Genomic DNA, 22,127 nt, shown 5'->3' with positions numbered 1-22,127 from the left:
TAGAAGTATTAAATGCCGAGAGCCTGAGGTCACGGTTTTAATGTCATGTAGATTCCTTGTTCAAATTACTAGCTATGTTGCTCTTAGGCATATGTTGGGAGATCATCTGGGATCAGATTTCTCGTGAGGTGGTGGGTTTCCTGGAAGAGATGCACTTTATATTCCTATTGCACTTTTTACACACTATTCGCACTGAGGTTTTTCCATTTGGCTTTGAAATACGTTTGACTACAAAGCAACTTTCTAACCATCACACTAGATTGGAATGTTAATGCTTTCATTTTGCTCGCATCTAGACCAATAATGATTAGGTATTTTAAGTCGTAGTTTTTGTAAATTCATTACTAAACTTAAGAAAATTTCTGAATGAATTTGAAGTGATTCACAAAGCGACGCAAAGCAAATGCAGGCTAGGGTGAAAATAGAAGTGATAAAGGTTAGTGCATTTTTTTCCCCATAATACTAATGCACATTAGATGTCCAGAGTTTTTTTTTGTTCATGGCAGAGAGGCCCAGTGGGTTAGTGCACTGCTCTTTTACAGGAGGCTGGGTTTGATGAAAGTCTCTCATCTTTGTTGGCTCTATGTGTCCTTACATGACATGGTGTTAACAGCAATGAAGATGATTTGGAGATTTGAGGATTGAAATTCCGCCCAGTCTTAGTTGGCCAGACCATTGTGTCTTAAAATTATGGAAAACTCGTAAATTCGATCTTAATTTGGAAGCTGATTTTCTGCAGTTCATGAAAAGAAACTGGCTAACAGAATTCAAGAGCTTTCCACAATACTGTGCAATCTTAAATTTTAAAACAAAATGGGCTTGTGGGATAAAATGTTTTTTGTAGCTTTCGAGCTCCATGTTTTGAGAAGAAAGAAAGTTGCATTATTGTAGTATCTTATTTGGTTGGAATGCTTCAAAATGCTTGACACATGGAGTCCTAGCTCAGTGGTTAGAGCACTCGCCTCACAAGCGAGAGACCTGGGTTGGATTCCCAGCAGGGCAAAACAGTGGACAAGTTTCCTTACTCCACACGCCTGATAATAATCCCTCAAAAAAAATAATAATTTGGTCACTCAATCCATGACTGTTTGTGGGACACTGCTGTGCGCAATTGGTTGCCGCGTTTCACCCACAAATATAGTCAATTCACTTTACATTATATTCTGTGAAGTGCTTTGAGATGTCTAGAAGAAGTGAAAAGCGCTATATCAAATGCAAGGATTATTTTATTACTAATTACCTTCATGCATAGTGACTATTTTTGTCAGCAAACATTGACCGACACGCAGGCAAACTTCTACACACACCCATTCAGCTCACAAAGTAGAACTTGTTAGAAAAATGAAAGTGGGGGATGGGTAAAATTTCAGGACTTTATATGATGAGGCACATAGAGTATAGGCGATATCAAGTGTCAGCCGAATTGAGTTGGTAGTGCTCTCATCTGAGAGTTAGAAAATTGTGGTTTCAAGCCCCACATTGAGACTTTGAACTCACAGTATAGAGCTGACACTCCACCTCAAAATTGGGGTCCCATCCTTTGAATAAGACATTAAACCAAGATATTAACTTCAATCTGTTCAGGTGAACGTTAAAGATCCCATGTCCTCCAGGTTAAAAAACAATCATTCATTTCATGGCTGTGGGACATTGATGTATGCAAATCGCCTGCTCATTCGCCTACTGAAGCACAGTCACTATATTTTACAGGAAATTCTATGAAGTGATTTGAGATGTTTTGACATGATAAGGCATTATATCAAATGTAGGAATGATTATGATATATATATGTATATATATATATATATAGTGGGTATAAGCAGAATATTCACTTAGGGTGGAATCCAGTCAGTTTTATGTTTCACCTTTCCCCATTTATCACTGCACATCACCAAAGCTGCTATATGTAACACTGACTAGATTTCAGCAGAATTGCAGGGCATAGAGATTAGAATGCCCCTGGCACCAACAATGTGGAACAGATTCACCACGAAAGCTGCTGATGATGTGCCAATTAACAGCTTCAAAAACGTATTGACAAAGTGTTCATTTGAAAACCAATAGGTACAGACTGAGTTTATAAATAGTCTACAGGACATCATAATTTATGTGCTGTTTGGGGGGAGGGGGAAGGAGGGAATGTTTTTTTCCTGTGGATGGAAAAAGCCCAGGTGGTAGAATGGAAATGTGACAACTACTGACTATTCTCTTGGGGTTGGGGGAGGAAAGCAGTCTTTTTAAGGCTGAGTTGATTCCATGGTGACGTGTTTGGGCAGTGAAATATTAGAATCAAGCCAATCCTCTGTGGCAGTCCCAGTAATCCATTTCCTGAGCCAGGCAGGTCCACAGTACACAGTACTCCTGGGCATCACGGATGACAGCACAGCTCACCTAGCTCATTGGCAGGATTTGGAGTGACAGGTGGATCAATGAGATTCTTCTCACTCAGCTCCTGTTAAGCCTGCAAGCCAAAGCCCTAATGGATAGAGTGGCTCTCGCTGGACAAGTAGTGAGGAGCTTGCCAAACAATGCTCTCAATTCCAAGCCATGCAGTTTTAGTTGGTTAAACTAATAACACCCGGTCTACAGGGTCCAAACCTTGGCTCTCGCCAACCTGCATCTAATACTTTCTGTAATTAGGTAAGCAGAGTGAGTCCCTCTAAGGAGACAGATTGCACACACAATTTCCAGACACAGGGAAGTTTCTGTGTGTACGTGGAATACAGATATGGAATTCTCAGTCTTGTTTAAGCATGGTGATGGGATCCTGCATTTGTTGAAGACCAAAGCCAAACTGGTAGCACAGGGATGTGGAATATGCTGCCAAGTAAGACGGGCCAAAGCAGAGTCAAATTTGGGTTTCAAGAGGGAAGTGGACAGATACATGAAAGAGAAAGACTTGAAGGGGTAATGGGATAAGGTGAGCAGTGGAATTAAATGAAAATCTTGCTATGAGAGCTAATGCAGAAGGAATGGCCTCTTTTTGTGCTTTAAATGTCTATGAACAAATGCTCTGAGTGACCTTGAGCTCATTATTTTACCTGTGTTTGCTTCCTAACAGATTGATTGATTCATTTTGAATTGATTGAAATTTTAATTGGATTCGCCCTAATTTAGTAATGCTCATTCAAGTTGGAATTCCTTCAGACTGGGAGTGGTATTGAGCAATACTACTACAATCACATACATTGAGATTACTCATAAAAGGCATTTCAGTCATTTAGCCCCAAAACTCTGGAACCCTAGCCTTCAATCCCTCTGTCTTGTCCCCTCACTTCCCATCTTCAAATCCCGCCTGAAGACCCCTGACTTGTCAGACTCTGCTACTGTCAAGCACTCCGGAATGCTACCCCACATGAAGCAAATCCCTCCACTCTTCTGCAGCCCCCCCTACCTCTCTGACCTCCTCTCTCCTCACAATAGTTGCCTTCGCTCCACCGGGTCTGGCCTCCTCCTTGTCCCCCGAATCCTCCACTCCACCATCGGCAGCCGTGCCTTCAGCCACTACACCCTGAGGCTCTGGAGCTTCCTTCCTCGCTCCCTTCGCCTCGCCTCCTCTCTTCCTATTTTCAGGTCACTGCTGAAGACCTTTCTTTTCGACCGCACCTTTGGTCACCTTCCTCTCCCTCCCCCTGGCTCAGCCCGGGATCCGTTACTGTGAAGCGCTCTGAGACGCCATCCGGTGTGGAGGGCGCTATATAAATCCAAGTTGTTGTATAAATGCAAGTAGTTGTTGTTGTTGTTTATGAATGTAGGTGTGGGAAGTAGGCTGAATGAAAGCTAATTTGTCATTGAATGACAACATCGCTCTGCCAGGAGTGTTCAAGGGAATAACCGATAGCTGCGCTGAAAACATGTCAAAAATAATCAACCAAGATTTTTATTTCAAGAACAGGGTTTTTTTTGCTCAGGATACTGTACACAATGTGTGACTGTTGTATAAAGATACAACAATTGCGGGTGTGTCTGCCATCACTTTTGGATGCACCGAGTCAGAGGAACAAGAGAGCAGGAGGTTTAGAGTTGCAGAGGGCAATTTCAGGATAGACCCCAGACGGTATTTCTTTACCCCAAGAGTAATTATCAACAGGAACAGGTTACCAGGAAGGGTGGTTGAAACCAGGATGCAGGACATGTTTAAAATAGCTTAAGGGCTGTAATGGGAGGACAGTAGGGTGGGTGTTCTAGCCAAATTCTTCATCCAAACCCCTCATGATAATGCGATCTTATGACATCACTCAAGCCACCTCAAGTAAACATTGACATTTTCTTATTGCTGTTTTAGCATTTTGTTTGGTTGGGGGGTGGGCAGGGAGTTTGCTGTCTTCCCAAGAAAATAATGTTCCCTCAACAGTAGGCTTTTCAATGCTGAGGACAGAAAGAATCTGTGTGTGCACTCATATGCATGGTGTAAGTTTTCAATCTTGGCCGAGACATGAAGGAAAAGCAGTTTGGAGGCTCAAAGTATCTCTATTACTTGGTGCAAAGGCAAGAAGGATTAGAGAAGGATTGATTCTGGGACATTTTTAAGTCACCTAGCATTCAACAACAATATATTGCTTTTCAGTAGAGTGATGTCTCAAAGTGCTTTACAGAGATGGTGTGCAAACCTGAGCAGGGTGAAAATTAGTTGCTGTAGGTGACTGAAGACATGATCAAAGAGGTTGAATTTTAGAAAGGTTTTAAAAACAGCGAAGGGAGGGAGAAAAGCTAAGGGATTTTGGGAGAGTTCCAGAGAGCGGGGACATTGTGACTGCTCAGCTGCCATTGGCGGAATAATAATAATAATAATCCTTGCATTTGATACAGCACTTTTCACGTCTTTTCGACTTCTCAAAGCACTTCACAGAATAATAATAATAATAATAATAATCCTTGCATTTGATATAGCGCTTTTCATGTCGGGAGCACATCCCAAAGCGCTTCACAGAACACACTGTAAGGTGAATTGACTGTATATTTGTGGGCGAACGCGGCAGCCAATTGCGCACAGCAGTGCCCCACAAACAGTCGTGGATTGAAAATGACCCAATTTATTATTGCTTTGTTTTGGAGGGATTATTATTAGGCGTGTGGAGTAAGGAAACTTGGCTGGAGGGGACAAGGGATATGCAGCAGGCCTACATTGTAGAGTGGAGGGAGGAGGCGGGAGAATGGGCTGGAGAAGAGGAAAGAGGCAGGGAGGGCGAAGAGTGGAGGGATTTGAAAGCTTCATTGCAGAATTAGCAGAAGCTTAGAGCGGATCACTTGGGACCTATCAGCAAGAGAATGGTGAATGATGGCATTTGGGCCAGGAAGTTGGGCTATCAGTGTGAAAAAGTGACACAAATAATAAAAAAAAGTTCTTGACTTTGAATATCCAATGGGTTTATATTTATTATTACTTGAGAATTTTCTGGTGTAAGATTGGCATCCCACTATTATATAATAATAATCATAATCTTTGCATTTTTAATCGCATCTTATCACATTTTCGAGACGTCTCAAAGCGCTTTGCAGGATATACTGTAAAGTGGATTGACTGTATATTTTTGTGGGTGAAACTTGGCAGCCAGTTTGCACATAGCAATGTCCACGAACAGCCATGGAGGGGGTGACAAATTTTTATTTGGTGATTGTTGGCCAGGACACCAGAAGAAACGCCCTTTTCTTTTCGAATAGTGCCTTAGGATCTTTAATGTCCACTTGAATGAGCAGACGGAACCTCAGTTTAACGTCTCATCTGAAGGACGGCACCTTCAATAATAATAATAATAATCCTTGCATTTGATATAGCGCTTTTCACGTCTTCTAGACGTCCCAAAGCGCTTCACAGACCAATTGCGCACAGCAATGTCTCACAAACAGTCGTAGATTGAAAATGACCAATTTATTATTGTTTTATTTTTGGAGGGATTATTATTAGGCGTTTGGAGTAAGGAAACTTGCCCAAGGTTTCGCCCTCTGCCTGGAATTGAACTCAGGTCTCTCACTTGCAAATCGAGTGCTCTAACCACTGAGCTACAGGACTCCGCAATGCCACACACCCCAGCATTGAATTGGAGTATCAGCTTAGACTATATGATTCCATGGGCCCACATGGGGCTTGAACCCACAACCTTCTGACTCAAGAGGCGAGAGTAATAATAATAATTCTTGAATTTGATATAAACACTTTTCATGTCTTCTAGAAGTCTCAAAACTGTTCACAGAATATACTGTAAAGTGAATTGACTGGATGTTTGGGCGAAACGAAGCAGCCAATTGTGCACAGCAGTGTCCCACAAACAGTCGTGGATTGAAGTGACCAAATTATTTTTGTTTTTTTTTTCTTGGGGGATTATTATCAAGCATGTGGAGTAAGGAAACTTGCCCAAGGTTTTGCCTGCCGGGAATCAAACCCAGGTCTCTCGCTTGTGAGGCGAGTGCTCTAACTACTGAGCTATAGGAGAGCATTACCACTGCGCCAGGCACTACACATTGGTACCTTTTAAAGGTGCCCATTATAGTAGTATATGTTGTGTAATAGTGTAACTCACAACAAACTCAAAGATCTCACTTGAGTACATAGATCTGATGCCATTCCTATATTTATGCAAAATGATTGTCTGCTGATGTCATGGCATATAATGAATGCGATTTTTGTCTTGGAGGGAGTGGGTGAGACACTTTATTGTATATTTGTCCATTCAGTAAACTCCAGTGTTAAAACAAACCGATCATAAGATCGCAAGTATGGATTAAGAAATCCTTCGGTCCATCTGATTTTATGTTTCCAGATCACCCACCCTACTCTCCTCCCTTCACAGCATCAAGCTGCTTTTTAAATGAGTTCAAGGTCCTGGCTTCAACCACCTTTCTTGGCACCATTCCTGGTTCCAATCATTAATTATCTTCTGGGTAAAGAAATTCTTCCTGTTGTCTGTCCTGAAATTGCCCTTTGCAGTTCTATAAACTGTGGCCTCTCGTTCTACTATCTTGGTAAATCTGGAGAATTCATAAGAGTAACACAGCTATTAAGGTACAGGATATGTGATGTGGGTTCCTGACATAGTTTTAATTCTTTATTAACTATTCTAATGCTACAGGCAACTTAATCAATTTGATCTATAATTTTTTATTGCTATCTTCTAATCCAGTTCATGCTTAGTTATTATTCTCCCTTCTACAAAGGCCCTCCATTGTCCCCACCAAAGGACTTGGTTATGATTACATCGAAGCTGAGAACTCAGTAATGGAAAGTTTGGTTCTAAAGCACCAACAAAATATCATTTAAATTTTGAGCTTAGTATTCTACCTTCTTTAACTCTCTCCGCCCCAAGATTGGGCTCCCAGCATTTTGAGATGTCTTCCCGATGTGAAAGGCACTTGTGATTTTAGTAATCTGAACTATTTTACAAATATGATTCTCAAGAACTCTGAACCTTGTTCAATCTTATGATTACATCAAATTCTGCAGTGTAATTGTGTGTTGCTGTAGATATTTAGCAGTAAATGATAGGCCTGTTTTTTATTTTAAGAGTTCAGAATACAATCTTTTTTAAAAAATCATATATAGTAATTTAGCAAAGTTGGTTTCTAACAAGAGTGTGAAATGTGTGTTGGAATACAGACATAGTGTTAAAGTAAATCCAGTGAAGCGTTTTCAGATATCTTCCAGACATAAAAAAAATCACTATACTAAATATAAGGGTTATTATTATAAAGAAATGTTCATATTTCATGCAAATAGTTTTGTGGTTCAGATAGTATTAAGCATGTTTCAGAATTAAATTAGGATTAGGTATTATCCTATTTTCTCAAAGTGGTTCACAGGACTTATTGTAAAGTGTAGTGAATGTATATTTTGTAGGCAAAGGTAGAAGTCAACTTGCTCACAGCAATGCCTCACTAGCAGTCAGGAAGCGTTCACTTATTGGTGAACTGTTTATATCATAAAGCTACTGTTGGGGGAAAGTGGTTGACTTATACGGTTAAATCTTTTTTATATCACAGTTTCTTCCCCACCCCCCTCCCCCATGCTCAACGTAACAAATCTGTTATCCAATGAAGCACTTTGCACATTTGAGTGTAGGATTAACATTGGTTCTAGAAAAATGACACAAATTATCTGTACTTTTCGGCAAGAATCTTTTTCTGGGTTCCTTCTCACATTATGATAATGGATACTATCATGTCCTCCCCCACTGCACTCAGATTTTGAAGGATTTACAAGATGCCCATTTTATAAGAACAGAAAGTTGAAAGGTAATTCATGCTGTTTGGTGGACTGTCTAGCAACTTGTTAAACAGGTTCATACTGACCTAGGTTAGCAGTCAAATCCGCACTCAAATCTCCAAACTCAGTGAGGTGACCTTGTTTCATAGTATGGTCTGGGAGCCACCTCTTCTCCTGCTCAGCAATTTTACAAGTGATTTTGTGTTTATTGAACCGTAGGACCATTCTGTTACGGTAATGAGAAACCGGTCTCCGGAGGGGAAATCCAGGCTAGTTTATACAGTACTGCCTCCAAGTACATTCCAGAGAATGAGGAGGTAATGCAGTTCCAAGCTCAAACCACCTTGGAGGTCAGAATTCACAGTGCGTATGTTAATTATTACAAAAAGGAGAGGTGGCAGTGGTTAGAGGTGTTAGACTAATTCAAGCATTCAAAACACACTGCAGACCTGGAGTGTAAAGACAGGTTTGCTTGGCAATAGAGAGCATTGAACCCTTTGGAGATATTTGTGTAGAACTGAGCCACAGAGAACAGGGAAACCTGAAACTCGATCTGGGGTTTGTGCTGAATTGGTTACTTTAAGCTGAGTCAGTGCTAAAATTTTGGAATAGAGCATAAAAGGCCAGTTGGCCTGTTTAATCCTCGCTGGTGATAACTTCCCCTCTGGAGCTACCTAATTCCATAGTGTGACAACAACAGCAACAACAACAACTTGTACTTATATAGCGCCCTCCACGCAGGGTAGAGTCTCAGAGCGCTTAACAGCGGCGGGGCCTGACTCCGAGCTGGTGGCGGGGAGGTGTCTGTAAGCACGGTCGAAGAGGAAGGTTTTTAGGCAGGACCTGAAAAGGGGGCGAGAGGGGGCATGGCGGAGAGATTGAGAGAGAGTGTTCCAGAGTTTCGGGGCATAGTGGCTGAAAGCGCGACCTCTGATGTTGGGTCACTCTAGACCGCTAGACTTGTGACATGTCTAGAGATCAGGTTGGAACAGACGAATAGATACAGAACTGCCCTCCAGCATGAGACCACACTTGCAGGTGAGGAGGGAAGAAAATCAGAGAGGTTGAAAGCGGTTAGGACAATTAAGTCACTTTATATCCACAAAGTAAAAGTCAGTCTGACGCATCTGCGATTACTGACAGGAGTCACTATACAGGAAGTTAACATAGTTATTTGTGGCTTAGCTCTTCCTGGAGGAAAACGATCATAATTTTCAGATCATAGATATTATCTTTTGACTCCTGTGATTCTGGATATTTAGCTGCTGAATGAATGTGCTTTTCTTGTTGTTCACTCATATGTTTGATGTATTTTCTTTTTAGAGTGACAGGATCCTAATTAAAGGTGGGAGGATCATCAATGATGACCAGTCCTGTTATGCTGATATTTACCTGGAAGATGGAATCATCAAGTAAGTATTTTTGACAAGCATATATGTGCTGTATATTGGTTTAGCGATGGGACAACAAAAACGTTTAAATAGTAATGAGTCAGACTTAAGCCTAATATTATGAATAATATATGTCATGGGATTTCTGGTTAAAGGTAAGGGATATGAATCATATAACATCTATATTGAAAACCTAGCAATAAGATTACTTTTTGTGGTATTATTAATTAATAAACTTATTAATAAAAAGTAACCTTTTTGCGGTAAAATGTAACTGCTCCATCAAAGAGCAGTGCATGGGTAGAACATAATGTTTGTTATGTTTGTATCATGACTCAGTGTTACATTACAAAAATAAATAGGATCAGGTCTTGGATAAGATCTCTGGGACAAGTGCATTTAAACCCTTCGTGTCTGTTGCTTGTCTCTATTGGAATCACAGGTGAATAGTCTTAGTAGTTTAATATCTTCTGAACTTCCAATGGACTAACACCATCAAGTGTGCATTGGGTACAGCTGGTGAGACTCCAGTAGTACCCCAACACACACTCTGGGGTCCCCAAGCCTTGACTCTTTCCAACCTTCACCTAATACTTTCCGGAATTGGGTGGATAGGATGCATCCCTCCAGGGAGAGAGTGTGCATTCCATTCTTACAATCTATCTCTGGGATTTCCATGTGTAGGTGGGTGCATGGAATTCTCAGTTTGGTTTGGATAACCTTAAGCACGGTGATAGGTTCCCATATGTGTCAGACACCCGACACACCAAAAACAAAACGCCATCAAGAGATTTGTGGCTGTAATGAAAGTTCTTAATACAAAGGAGGAAACAATAAGAAATTGGCACAAGGTTGGGTGGATGGTATGGTTTAAGAAATTGACACAAAGAGTTGTGACCAATAGTAATGACAGTGACTAGCAACAGTGAGCTGCAGAGAATCCTAGGTTCATCATGAGAACTTCTGTAGCTTAATTCTGAGTTTATAAGGGATCTTGGCCAAGATATTAAAAGTGTAATTTCTATATTTGCAGAAGATGCAAAGCTTGCTTTTAAGCAAGCAGGGTGTTCAGAGAAAAGAGATGCATTTGAGAGACACACAGAGACTTAGCATTTGGGCCCATGAATTGCAAATGCAACATTAGGGATAAAATTAGCGATAATTTCTTAAACCATTTCTTGTGTGAATTGGCCATTCAACTTTGGACCAAAGGTTTCGGCAAAGGTAAGAAGAATATTGGTTTGTGGGATGGAAAATATAATGAATAATTATTTTGCACCATAATCATATCTCTAAAACAGTACTGAAAGACAGAGTACTGTGTACCATGACTCGTTCTGCTTCCCCAGCTTGTATACTCTCCCAGACCAGGCTCCGTGAACCTATCGCCTCCACGCTCGCCTGGTTCCACATGCCCCACAGGATAGAGTTCAAAATCCTTGTTCTCGTCTTCAAAGCCCTCCCCGGCTTTGCTCCTTCGTACCTCTGTGACCTCTTAACACAATGTCGGCCTGTCCTCTCACTCTGCTCAGCAAACTGTGTATGTGACTATCTATATATGTGGGATATAACACAAACTTTCTTTGCACTTTCTTGTTGTGGTGGTGTGTTAACTGAAATGCTGGACCAAAAATACCGACATTATATTAGTGGCATTCCTAGTCAAATTTCACAGGCCTTTATAAGACATTAAGAAATCAATATTGTCAGTGTAAAAACCTCCATGGGTGGGTTTCAAACCACCATTAGTTTGCGTGTTATAATTTCCATCGCTTAGACTGCTTTAAGACCAGTGCTGATTTTATGGTTGATAAACGTTGGTGTAAATATTTAACATTGTACCATGGAAGGGAACCAACGTGGCAGCTCGGACATCAAATAAGTGAAACTTTATTTTCAGCAATTGCATTCTTTAGCCATAAGTGTCTCTCTCTCTTAGACAAAAGTTAGTTATGTCTGAGGTAAAGATTGCTTATCTGATCTTCCTCTGCAGTTGGTGGAGACTGTTTCCCCACATATACTCTTGAGAACCCATTGCTGCACATGGAGAAGGTGGAACTACCAGTAAATTCCCCTATTGAAAAGTCTTTCTCTGAACAAAAAAATTCGAATTTGCAATATAAACAGGCTACCAGTTCACATTTGCTGGATGTACTAGGTTGGTGGGTGGGGAATGTGGTCATTCTTCTATGTACGTTTTACTCCTGACTTCTGAAAGAAGCCGTATTTAAGATTTGCTGGTTTGAGAAAACACTATTTGCCCTGTTTCCAGAAAAGAGGAACAGCAGATACTCTATTTTGACATAATATTTCCACAGCGAACCACTCAAATCCTTTCTCTAGACCTGTCGGCCTTCGTGCTAGAATCAAGAGAAAGGATATTTGTTTTTTGTCAACAAGTTGAGTGACTGTGTATGTGACTATCTATATAAGTGGGGCATAACACAAACTAATGGTGGTTTGCACTTCCTTGCAAAATTGTGGAGTCACCTTGTTGCTAACAGGCATATTAGTGATCCCAGTCACCGCACTTTCCATGTGCTGATTTGTGAACCGTATTGAATGTCCCCAACAACTGATGGATGATGAACATGAGGATTCTGTGGCATTTACTTTTCTCAGGGAGACTTATTCACCTCTACTGAGCCAGTACCTTACAAATTGTCTACCGTTTCCCTGGTGATTGGAACCGTTTCCTTTCCCCCAACCTCTCCTCTACCAACTCCTAGTGCTCAAAACAATGGCATTTTCCCCTGACAACCAGGAGCTGATGGTCTGTTTCAGCGACAGAATTTTGAATGGACAGGCTTCTGTCAAAGATGCAGAAGAGCAGCAGGCATGTTCTCCAGCCAGCATGGAGGGAGCTGTGGTGTATAGTACATTAGAGAAGTCCACAGAAACAACCAATCCCCACTTTCTGAAATGCAGGCCACAATCTGAGGCTTGAAAGGAATATAAACTGACTTAAATGAACCAATCTCTTCATGCCTACTGTCATCGATTTGAGTTACAACCAAGTTGTTCAATGATTTGAACAATACTTGGACGTTGGTATTACTCAGCTGTTCATGAAGAGAAAAAAGCTTAAGTTTTGAAGAACTGCTGCAGGTTCCCAGTACATTTCTGTGAAACTGACAGTGAAACTGAAATGAATTTTGCAAAGCAAATTATTTTCATTTTTTAAATGTTTGTGCTGTTTTTTGGTGGTGGCAGGTATATTTGTATTTTTGTTTAGTTTTGTAAAATCTATACCATGACTAGGGTTTGTTTGTGACTATATATGTAGGGTACAATGGTAATAACAACATTATTTACCCTTTACTTTTATTAGCCAATAATAAACTATTAACTTTGCAATAAATTTCACGGTCTAATAAAGTGGAAGAAAATGACAGATATACCAGAGATTATATTTTTGCATGCAAATTATATGTATCTCTTTATGTGATTTTTACCAATGATATCTATCATTAACAGATGAATTATTGTGGTCTGACATTCAATAAAGTATTTTTGACCCGATGACCCACGTGAAAATGTTTTAAACTATCTGTCGTACTAGTCAGATCTACTGTGTGGGAGATTGACAATGCTGAGATGTTCTCATGTCATAATTTGCAGGCTAACGGAGGTGTAGCAAGCGAGCATAGCTTCTGAAGGCAAGAGAGCTTGCCCGGATTCCAATAATGTGCTAGTTACTGGTTGGGGTGAATGATTGAACTGTGCTCCAGCCTTCATTAGCTTCACCCAACTGCATTGTTGCTAGTTGACTGTAGCTCATAAATCACATCACACCGTCGGAGGACCCCACACATGCCAAGCTGTGGTGGTCTGGGCTGATTCCCACTTGGGTCTGTATTTCTATAGGAGATGTACAGAGCACAAATGAGCCAGAGTTTAAAAAAACAACTAACATATCAACCCTTTATATTTAAGTATATCAAATGCAAGGATTATTATTATAAACTATTCTATATCAGGTTTGTCACAGGGCAAGGTGATGAAGTGTTTTGTGTTGGGATGAAGCATGGCCAATGGCTCTATAAAGCATCTTCTCCACCTGACAAATATCACAACAACAACTTGCAATTATATTAGCGCCCTTCATGCAAGGTTGTGTCCAGGAGCGCTTATCCCTCTGGGTGATCAATTCAAGTTGGGGAAAAAAAAGGGTGTGGCTCTTTTAAACTGCTGCAACCAACACACTGGACATTATGTCAACTGTATGTTTTATATCAAAAGGTGGTATCATTTGTCGATATAAAAACCCTGAGCTATCTCTATCACTGAGATATCTTTTGTATTGGAATTTATTTGTAAAACAGTTGAACCTTTTGTTGTCCCTCCAGACAAGTTGGAGATAACCTGACTGTTCCTGGAGGTGTGAAAACTATTGAGGCAAACGGCAGGATGGTTATCCCCGGAGGGATCGATGCAAACACGTGTCTGCTAAAGCCCTACCTGAACACGACTAGTGTGGATGACTTCTTTCAAGGAACAAAGGCAGCCTTGGCAGGCGGAAGCACAATGATAAGTAAGAGACGTACCTTTCCTCTTTTCAGTTGAGCAGATGTTGATTAATGCATGATACTGAAAGGGACATCCTCTGTTCTGAAACCCGCTGATGCATGCTAATGCTCTATGACAGATAAATTAGTTGAGATGGAAAATATTTGCTGCATGTGTTTCTGAATTTTACAGCCTTGTGACTTATCTTTTAAAATGCGTTGCTTCCAGTTGATCATGTTGTGCCAGAAAGGGACAGTAGTTTGTTGACAGCTTTTGAAAAATGGCATGAAGCAGCTGATAACCGATCATGCTGTGACTACTCGCTGCATGTGGACATCCCTCAGTGGAACGAAGGAATCAAAGAAGAGCTGGAGGTCTTGGTTCAAGAAAAAGGTCAATAAACTTATTTTTTCAATTAAATCTCTTTTGGGGAGGGGGAATGGAAAGGGAAGGTAATTATCTGGAACGGTTTGGGAGTTCTAGAAACCATCATTGGATTTCCGTACTTAATCCAATGGTTCTATTAAAAACTCAAGTGTTTTGGCAGTCATGCAACTTGCTGGCTGGCCCTGGCTTGATGGATAGGAATAATGTAAAGGTAACATGTAGGTTGTATTGTTACAGCCGAAATGTAATATGTGCTGCATCTTGAAGCATTTGAGAAGCATAATTTGCTATTTACCTAAACACTTATTTTTTACACGTTACTTTACTGAAGATTGAACTTGCAATTGCAACCACTAGAATAATGATAATAAATAATACTTGCATTTAATATAGTGCCTTATCACGTTGTAACACCTTATCCATAGTGTAACCCTTGTATTATGGCTAATTCCTAATTGTATAATGAGCAATGCTTGGTTCCATGATTCAATTACCTATTAAATCGAGCCAGGACTATATGAACTGATTTAAAAACAATTGTCAAAGTTGTTTAATCCTGTGTTGTTTGTTCACCACATTAGTCCAAGCACTGTGGTTTAATCCTGCCTCAAGACTTGACCTCTTTGACCATGCTTTCCGACATCTTTCCCCTCCCACTCTCTTGGGCTCCCATCTATCCCTGTCCCCGGCTTGGATGGCTCACCAGCAGTGTAAAACAACTTGAAACATCTCACTGATGTGAAAGGCACAATATAAGTGAAATTGTATTGTATTTGTTTGGAGGGTAGTTCATTCACTGGGAATGTACTTTATTTTAATGCTGCCACATAGTCTTTCTGAGAGAAAACAATTGACACAGAGCAGGTCATTAAAAAAAAGATTTAAAACAACCAAATGTCTACACAATATATTTTTCTGCTGCTGAGCTTACTTATGTTCATTAGATTTTATTATTGGGATAGCAAAAGCTCTCGGTTTGTGAACATACCCTCATTTATCCAAGGTTTGGGTCCATCTTGAATGGATTGCAGAGAGCTGCTGCTTAAGTTTCGCACCTCCAACTGGTGGAACCATTGCTCAATAGGTAGGGGTGGGTATTCGAGCTGTAGGCAGGAAGACTGTGGCAATGCTGTCATGCATTTTATGCTGAGCTGTGTTGTGTCACCAGGAAGTTCACAGGGACTTCAAATCTACAGTTGTTGGGTGTCAAATGCAACAGGTCCTGCCAATGAGCCAGGTCCTAGACCATTGTCAGCCAGAACTTGAAGTGCTCTTCCTCCAGAGTTTAATTCTAAAATAATGTTATTCAGGTTTATGAAAATATCTCCATAATTAAGTACCATGATTTGGTGATTGATACAAAATTAAACAGTTGATATATTGTATTGCAATCTCTGATAAATGTATTTTCTTTGTTTCAAACAGGTATCAATTCTTTCCAAGTCTATATGGCATATAAGGACATATTCCAAATGATGGATAGTGAGGTAATGTATCACACGACTTCCTTTAATTCAGTGGGGAATAACCCTCTGTCTTTATTGAGGGCCTGTGTTAAAACAACCAAAGGAGGGATTTTATTTGCTGGAACTCGAGAGCAAGCAGATGGGATCCTGGATTAAAGTCTCATTGAGGAGGGCTGTGTTGTGAGGTTCTATGTGCCTGTGGATGAGAGAGAAGGATTGGGAGATAAACTAATGGCAGTGTGGGGAATGGAACGTGGACGCATAGGGATTTAAATACAAGTATGGGAGTGTGAGGGCGAGTGGGACACAAGGAACAGAGGTTGGGATCCTCCCAGATTTTTTCTCCTTCAAAGATTTTCCTCCCAAAATGTAACCAAGCTTCATACGATATCAGATTTGCTACTGCTGGATGTTGATGCTGATTTAATTCATTCTGCCACTCTCACCCTTCACATCAACGAACACAAATCAAACTTCCCTACTCCACATAATATACAGGGCGACCCTGTTACTCAGCGTCTCGCTGCAGCATGTGTTTGCTTAGAATTCAGATGTCCCGTGGACCTGGAGTTATTGGAAGTGTTGTGTACATCAGCTTTAGATGTGGAATGGCCTGCTTCATGTGCACTCTTGCAGTGTTTAGGAAGACAGCTGGTCAGCCCTGACTGCTCTCAGGAGGATTTCCAGTGCTAGAAACACTCCCTAAGATTGGTGGCAGCTGAACGGCCAGCTTGCTGCATGAGTGATGTCATCGGTAACCTGAGGACCAGTGGCTGTTTTTGTTTGTGGTAGTAAAGTAGTGATTGATTTTTTGGATCTAAGACACCGCATTGTAATGGGGGTCGCCCTGAATTAGATGTGCATAAACTGGAAGCTGCTGCACTAATCGTGACTTCTGATGTGCGTCCGAAATTGTGTGAATTGCTGACAAATTTATTTAAATGCCGCAAGATACAAGTCCTAAAATGACGACAAAGGCTGCTTTGTGCCCAGCAATTTTACTCTTTAACTAAAACACTGACTGAAATAGACAAACCTGGTTGGAGATCACAGACTGGTTGGCGTTGATGCAGCAATTTCCATTTTTCATCTGGCAGCACAGAGCCGTCAAAACTACATCACGGCAGATTTAGATATGAGCTCTGGTATTACAGTTTGTGTAATATGCATAGATGGGAGCATGTTAATGCTGCATATTACCATCTGTTAATCGTTCAGTTGGAAATTGCGATCAGTCATTTGAGGAATCGTTCTATGAGTGGTCACGCATGCACAGATAATATTTCTTGTACATTATTCGTAGAGATTTCACGTGAATAACACATTGCATCCCCTTGTTATAACAAACTCTACTCGAAGACCAGTTTCCACTCGGGAATCAGAGATAACTTGATATGTTACATTTTCAGCTGTGCGCCTTGTGAAAATGAATGCACAATTTTAATTAAATTGGAGAGAGTGAACTATTGATCCTAATAAATGCAAACAATTTGAGGTTCTGAAATTCCTCAGGTCTCAATCTTTAGATCGTTCTCTTTAAAATTGTGCAAAATTTTGGAAAATTTCTTAGAAACAGTATTAATTTGACAGCAGGTCCTTTGATGTTCCAGTGGAAGATTAGCAAATACCAGATACCGTGTAAGGCTGGAATACAAGAATTTCCCCAAATTCTCCACAATCTAAACTGTTAGCTGTCTTACCACTAAGGACATGGGGGCGTTTGGACTTCACAAGTGCGACAAAATAAAATAACAGGTGTAGTGAAATGTTCCAGCTTCTGACAATGGGGATTCAGCTATAATATCAATAATTTATTAAATATTTAAGGCTGACCTCTTGTTTACTGATATTTTTGTTGGTCTTTGCAGCTTTACGAGGCTTTCACTTTTTTAAAGGATCTTGGTGCTGTCATCCTAGTCCATGCGGAAAATGGGGACCTGATTGCAGAGGTGAGCATCTCCGTTTTTAATCTATTTGTTTATTTCCAGTACAGTGACAGGAGAAGCAAACATGTATTTTAACATCATTGTGCCATGGATTTGTAAGTAAAGGTTAAATAAAAGGTTTTCCCTACAAATTTCACAGAGATTGTAAAAATAGAAGGTGCTGAAAATCAGCAGCAGGTCACAAGATTGGTTTGGATGATGAAGGCCCTTTGGCTCATGTGGTTTCATCTATCCAGATTACGCTACTGTCCTCCCAGCACAGTATCAAGTTAAATCAGCATCTGAAAGAGAAAGACAAGGTTAGAGCATGAGAGGTATCAGCCTGGCACTGATGTAGCACTCTTGCCTCTAGGGCAAAAGATTGGCTTGAACCACCACATTAGGAGTTTAAAATCACAATCTACCCTGACACTCGAGTGCAATGTTGAGGTAACGCTGCATTGTTGGAGGTGCTGTCCTTGAGATGAAACATTAAACCGATGAATCATCTGCCCCTTTTAAGTGGACGTAAAGATCCCTTGACACTGCTTGGGAAGGAGTTTTTCCTGGTGATCTGGCCAACAATCCCTCAAATAAAATTGGTTATGCACTGGATGGCTATTTTGTGGAACATTGCTTAGCACAAATTGGCTGCCACATTTGCCTACAAAACAATACAACACAGTCACTGAACCGTACAATAAATGAAAGGGGCTTTGAGATAGATGACCTCCTGTCAATGAAAAGCTCTGTACCAAATGCAAGGATATTATTTTTAATATATTAGTTTTCATGAAAATGAAAATTTTTAATGAAACAAAACAAGGTTTGCCAAGCACCTTTTCATTAAGACCATGCCCCTTTGAGTTATTTAGGTTTTAATCGTTTCAGTGTATTGTAAACCAATTATTATTAGATCGGGGCAGGAGATTACTGTAAATTAGCAAGTGACCTGCTTCTTTAATCATATCACCTACAGTTCTGATCTAGCAGAAGCTCTCAGAACACCATTCAGTTCTGGACCTTGTAAACGTATTCTGAAAACCTCTTTGGCTTCTTAACCACTGCAAACCACAGTAGCTTCTCAATCAGCACTGTCTATATTACATTGTGCAGAAGTTCTTAGTGAACAGCATCCCTTTGATTCCGGTTTGTGGTGTTACATTGTTCAAACTAAACATAAATAATGCTAGCAATATAAATAGAAATCTGTGCTAGACTCATAGAGTGATAGAAATTTACAGGACAGAAAAAGGCAATTCGATCCATCTGTGCGGGGTCTTTTAAAAAGCAATCCTTTCAGTCCTATACCTGCCTTTTCCCGGTTCAGGTGCTAATAGGAACTAAAATGTATTTTGTCAAGTTTGAGCTGACAAGCATACTGAATCTTCAGTATTCTGATATGTGGACTGAAAGTCCAACCACAGGCTATTAATTCCACGCTGAAGTCCCTCTTATCGTATTAGAACCAAAAAGTGCTACGTACACTTGTTTGGGAATATTGGTGTTTTGCTGCAGGGTATATGTAATGTAATGTATATGGAATGAGACAGCAGCAGGAGAGACAGCAGCTGCCACAGAACAGCCTGAGGTGGTTCCTTCTCACTGTCCCCAATGTCTGTATTAGTGACCTAGATTATCACAGATGCTGTGGAGGATGTCTAGCTCCTAGCAGGAGCCTGGGTCAGGGGTGGGAGATTTGTGGTTGCACATATGTACCCAAGGACTCCATTTGGAAGGATTAAGCTGCAGGAGTGACTGACAATAATAAAAATAATAATAATTATGTTTAATGTAGAGCCTTTCATAGCAAAAGCACTTCAGACAATATCCTGTAAAGTGTAGTGATCGTATATTTTGTTGGTGAGGTAACATGTCCTTTTGGCTTCAAACTATCCAACCTTGACAATCTGGTTGCTCCCCTGCCACCACAATTGGCAATTGTTTAAATCTTTTATACACTGTTTAGTGTATTGATGATCTGCAGAAGGATCATAAAATCGATTACATCTATCCTATGTAGAGCATAGAATGTGCACCGTTGATGCAGATAGTTTTTTTTAACTGTTATTCTCCTTTTGTGTCGCTTCCTGTGTCACCCAACAATTGCAATTGGTTTAATTAAATGCTTTAACCATTACACCCTGAGACTCTGGAGCTTTCTGTCTCCTTGTCAGCGCCTTGGGTCGTCCTCCTGACATGAAAGGTGCAATACAAATCTAATTTGTCGTTGTTATCCATCTTCAGATCACACCTGAAGACCCTCTTCTTCGATTGTGCCTGCTGTCCCCTCCCCACCTCTCCCTGGCTCAGCTTAAAGCTCCACCATTGTTAAGTGCACTGAGATGCTACCCTGTGTGAAGGCTGCTTTATGAATGCAAGTTATTGTTGTGCTATCTGACTGTGCAAGAAGGCAGCAATAGCTACCTACCAGTGAACATGTTGGCTTGCTTCATGTCAACCCAACATTGGCGAGCAGGCTTTTAACCATTCTGTCCATCTCTGCTCTCTGGAACTGCAGTGCCGAGTGACTCCAACTTGTTGCTTCCCTCACTCCTTCCCCTGGTTCAAGGCCTGTCTCGAGACCTACCTGTGTCTGGACTTTGGGTCAACTTTTCCCTCCTAATCACCTTTGGCTCCCACCAGCTCGGGTGCACAACAAGCAGTTTTAGATGCTTTGAGACATCCTTCCATCGTGAAAGGCTCTATATAAATGTAAATTGTATTGTATGTCCAAGCACGTTTAAAGCGTGACAAAGGACAATTATTGACATTCAATTGAGGTACCCATATCAGGAGGTTAATACTGTAACTTTTAAAAAATTATTTTTTAGGAACAAAAGCGGATTTTGGAAATGGGAATAAATGGACCTGAAGGTCATGCACTGAGCAGGCCCGAAGAGGTAAAGCCTTTTCGTTTCTCTGTTTCCTTCACACAACAATCACAAGACCAGCCTGAGGATGGTGAACTAACTTGTATATATATAAGAAACAATCAAAGCTAATAATAAAGGGATCGACAATAATAAATAAAACCAAGTTGCAATGATTAGACCACGTGCGAGATTTACATCTAGATGGTGTATTAGTCATATTTAAACAATGCACTTGACCAATTCTAAGCTCAATATTTACTTCCTCATGCTTTCTTTACAGTTGGAGGCTGAGGCTGTTTATCGTGCTATCACTATTGCCAGTCGGATCAATTGTCCCTTGTATATCACCAAGGTGATGAGTAAAAGTGCAGCTGATGTAATTGCCCAAGCCAGGAAAAAAGGTAAGACCCACACGACTTCCAAATGCTGCCTCCAGAATACTCAGACCATCCGTATTTCAGCATTAATACTGAATTATTCTGCAGTTCAAGGAGAGGCAAATCACACGAACACTACTTACACTTCCCCAGCTCTACATTGTAATGCTCACCAGTCAATGACAGTCCACGTAGCTTAACATGAGGCTCCAAGTTCTGCCCACAGCAAAATTAGGAGTCCAAACATTACATTATAAGACAGGCAGCAGAGAATGGGTTGTGACCGTGTTGTGAATTGGATTTGCTTGTGGATGTTGGAATCATTAGTGTTTTCAATTTTTCTGAAACAAAAAATCACATCATGGCTTCAATATCTGTTTAATTTTTCTTCTGTCCGTTTTCAGGGAAAAGTGATGGACGGGTATGGTTGCTTAATGCTGGAGGGGTTACTGAGTTGGAGTATGTGTGTGTGGGGGAGAGAGAAAGAGCCTGTACTACAGAGTTACTGTAAAGATTGAAGCCATGAAATAACATTTTAGTTCTTTATAACTGAATATAAATGTTGACAATGTAGATTATGATTTTCAGTTGCTGCCTTAACTTATTTAACTCTTCCCAAGTCCCCAGTTATTCCCTGTCTGCTTGAAGGCACTTTTTTATGGGGACTTTATGGTTCTGAACTCTATCCCAGAGCCTCTCCAACTCTCTCCCGCCCTCGCCATAACCCTAACCCAGGTTCAAAGCCCGTCTCAAGACATACCTCTTTTGGTCATCTTTTCCTTTCCCAGCTGCCAACCCCTAGGTAAGGTACCCAGGGAATAATAATACTAATCCTGGCATTTGGTATAGCACCTTATCAAGTCTTCGAGATGTCTCAAAGCGCTTCACAGAATATACTGTAAAGTGAATTGACTGTATATTTTGTGAGCAAAACGTGGCAGCTAATTGCACACAGCAGTGTCCCATAAACAGTTGAGAATTGAGTGACCAAAATATATA

The 22,127-nt window shown here is 40.6% G+C and overlaps 1 protein-coding gene across 2 annotated transcripts in view; it reads left to right on the top strand.

Annotated features, from left to right (window-relative positions):
* The window catches only part of crmp1 (collapsin response mediator protein 1), a 44,244-nt gene that overhangs the window by 9,500 nt on the left and 12,617 nt on the right, over positions 1–22,127 (top strand). For both annotated transcript variants that reach the window (XM_042339310.1, XM_042339315.1), the window contains exons 2-8: positions 9,521–9,609; positions 13,938–14,122; positions 14,326–14,490; positions 15,910–15,971; positions 17,819–17,899; positions 20,710–20,778; positions 21,032–21,152. In XM_042339310.1, coding sequence (XP_042195244.1) covers positions 9,521–9,609; positions 13,938–14,122; positions 14,326–14,490; positions 15,910–15,971; positions 17,819–17,899; positions 20,710–20,778; positions 21,032–21,152 — 772 coding nt within the window. The remainder of the gene's footprint in view (positions 1–9,520; positions 9,610–13,937; positions 14,123–14,325; positions 14,491–15,909; positions 15,972–17,818; positions 17,900–20,709; positions 20,779–21,031; positions 21,153–22,127) is intronic.

Source organism: Callorhinchus milii, unplaced genomic scaffold (assembly GCF_018977255.1).
Source record: "Callorhinchus milii isolate IMCB2004 unplaced genomic scaffold, IMCB_Cmil_1.0 Scaffold1, whole genome shotgun sequence".
NCBI lineage: Eukaryota > Metazoa > Chordata > Chondrichthyes > Chimaeriformes > Callorhinchidae > Callorhinchus > Callorhinchus milii.
Note: the sequence above shows the minus strand (reverse complement) of the source record. Positions and strands in the feature narration are given on the sequence as shown.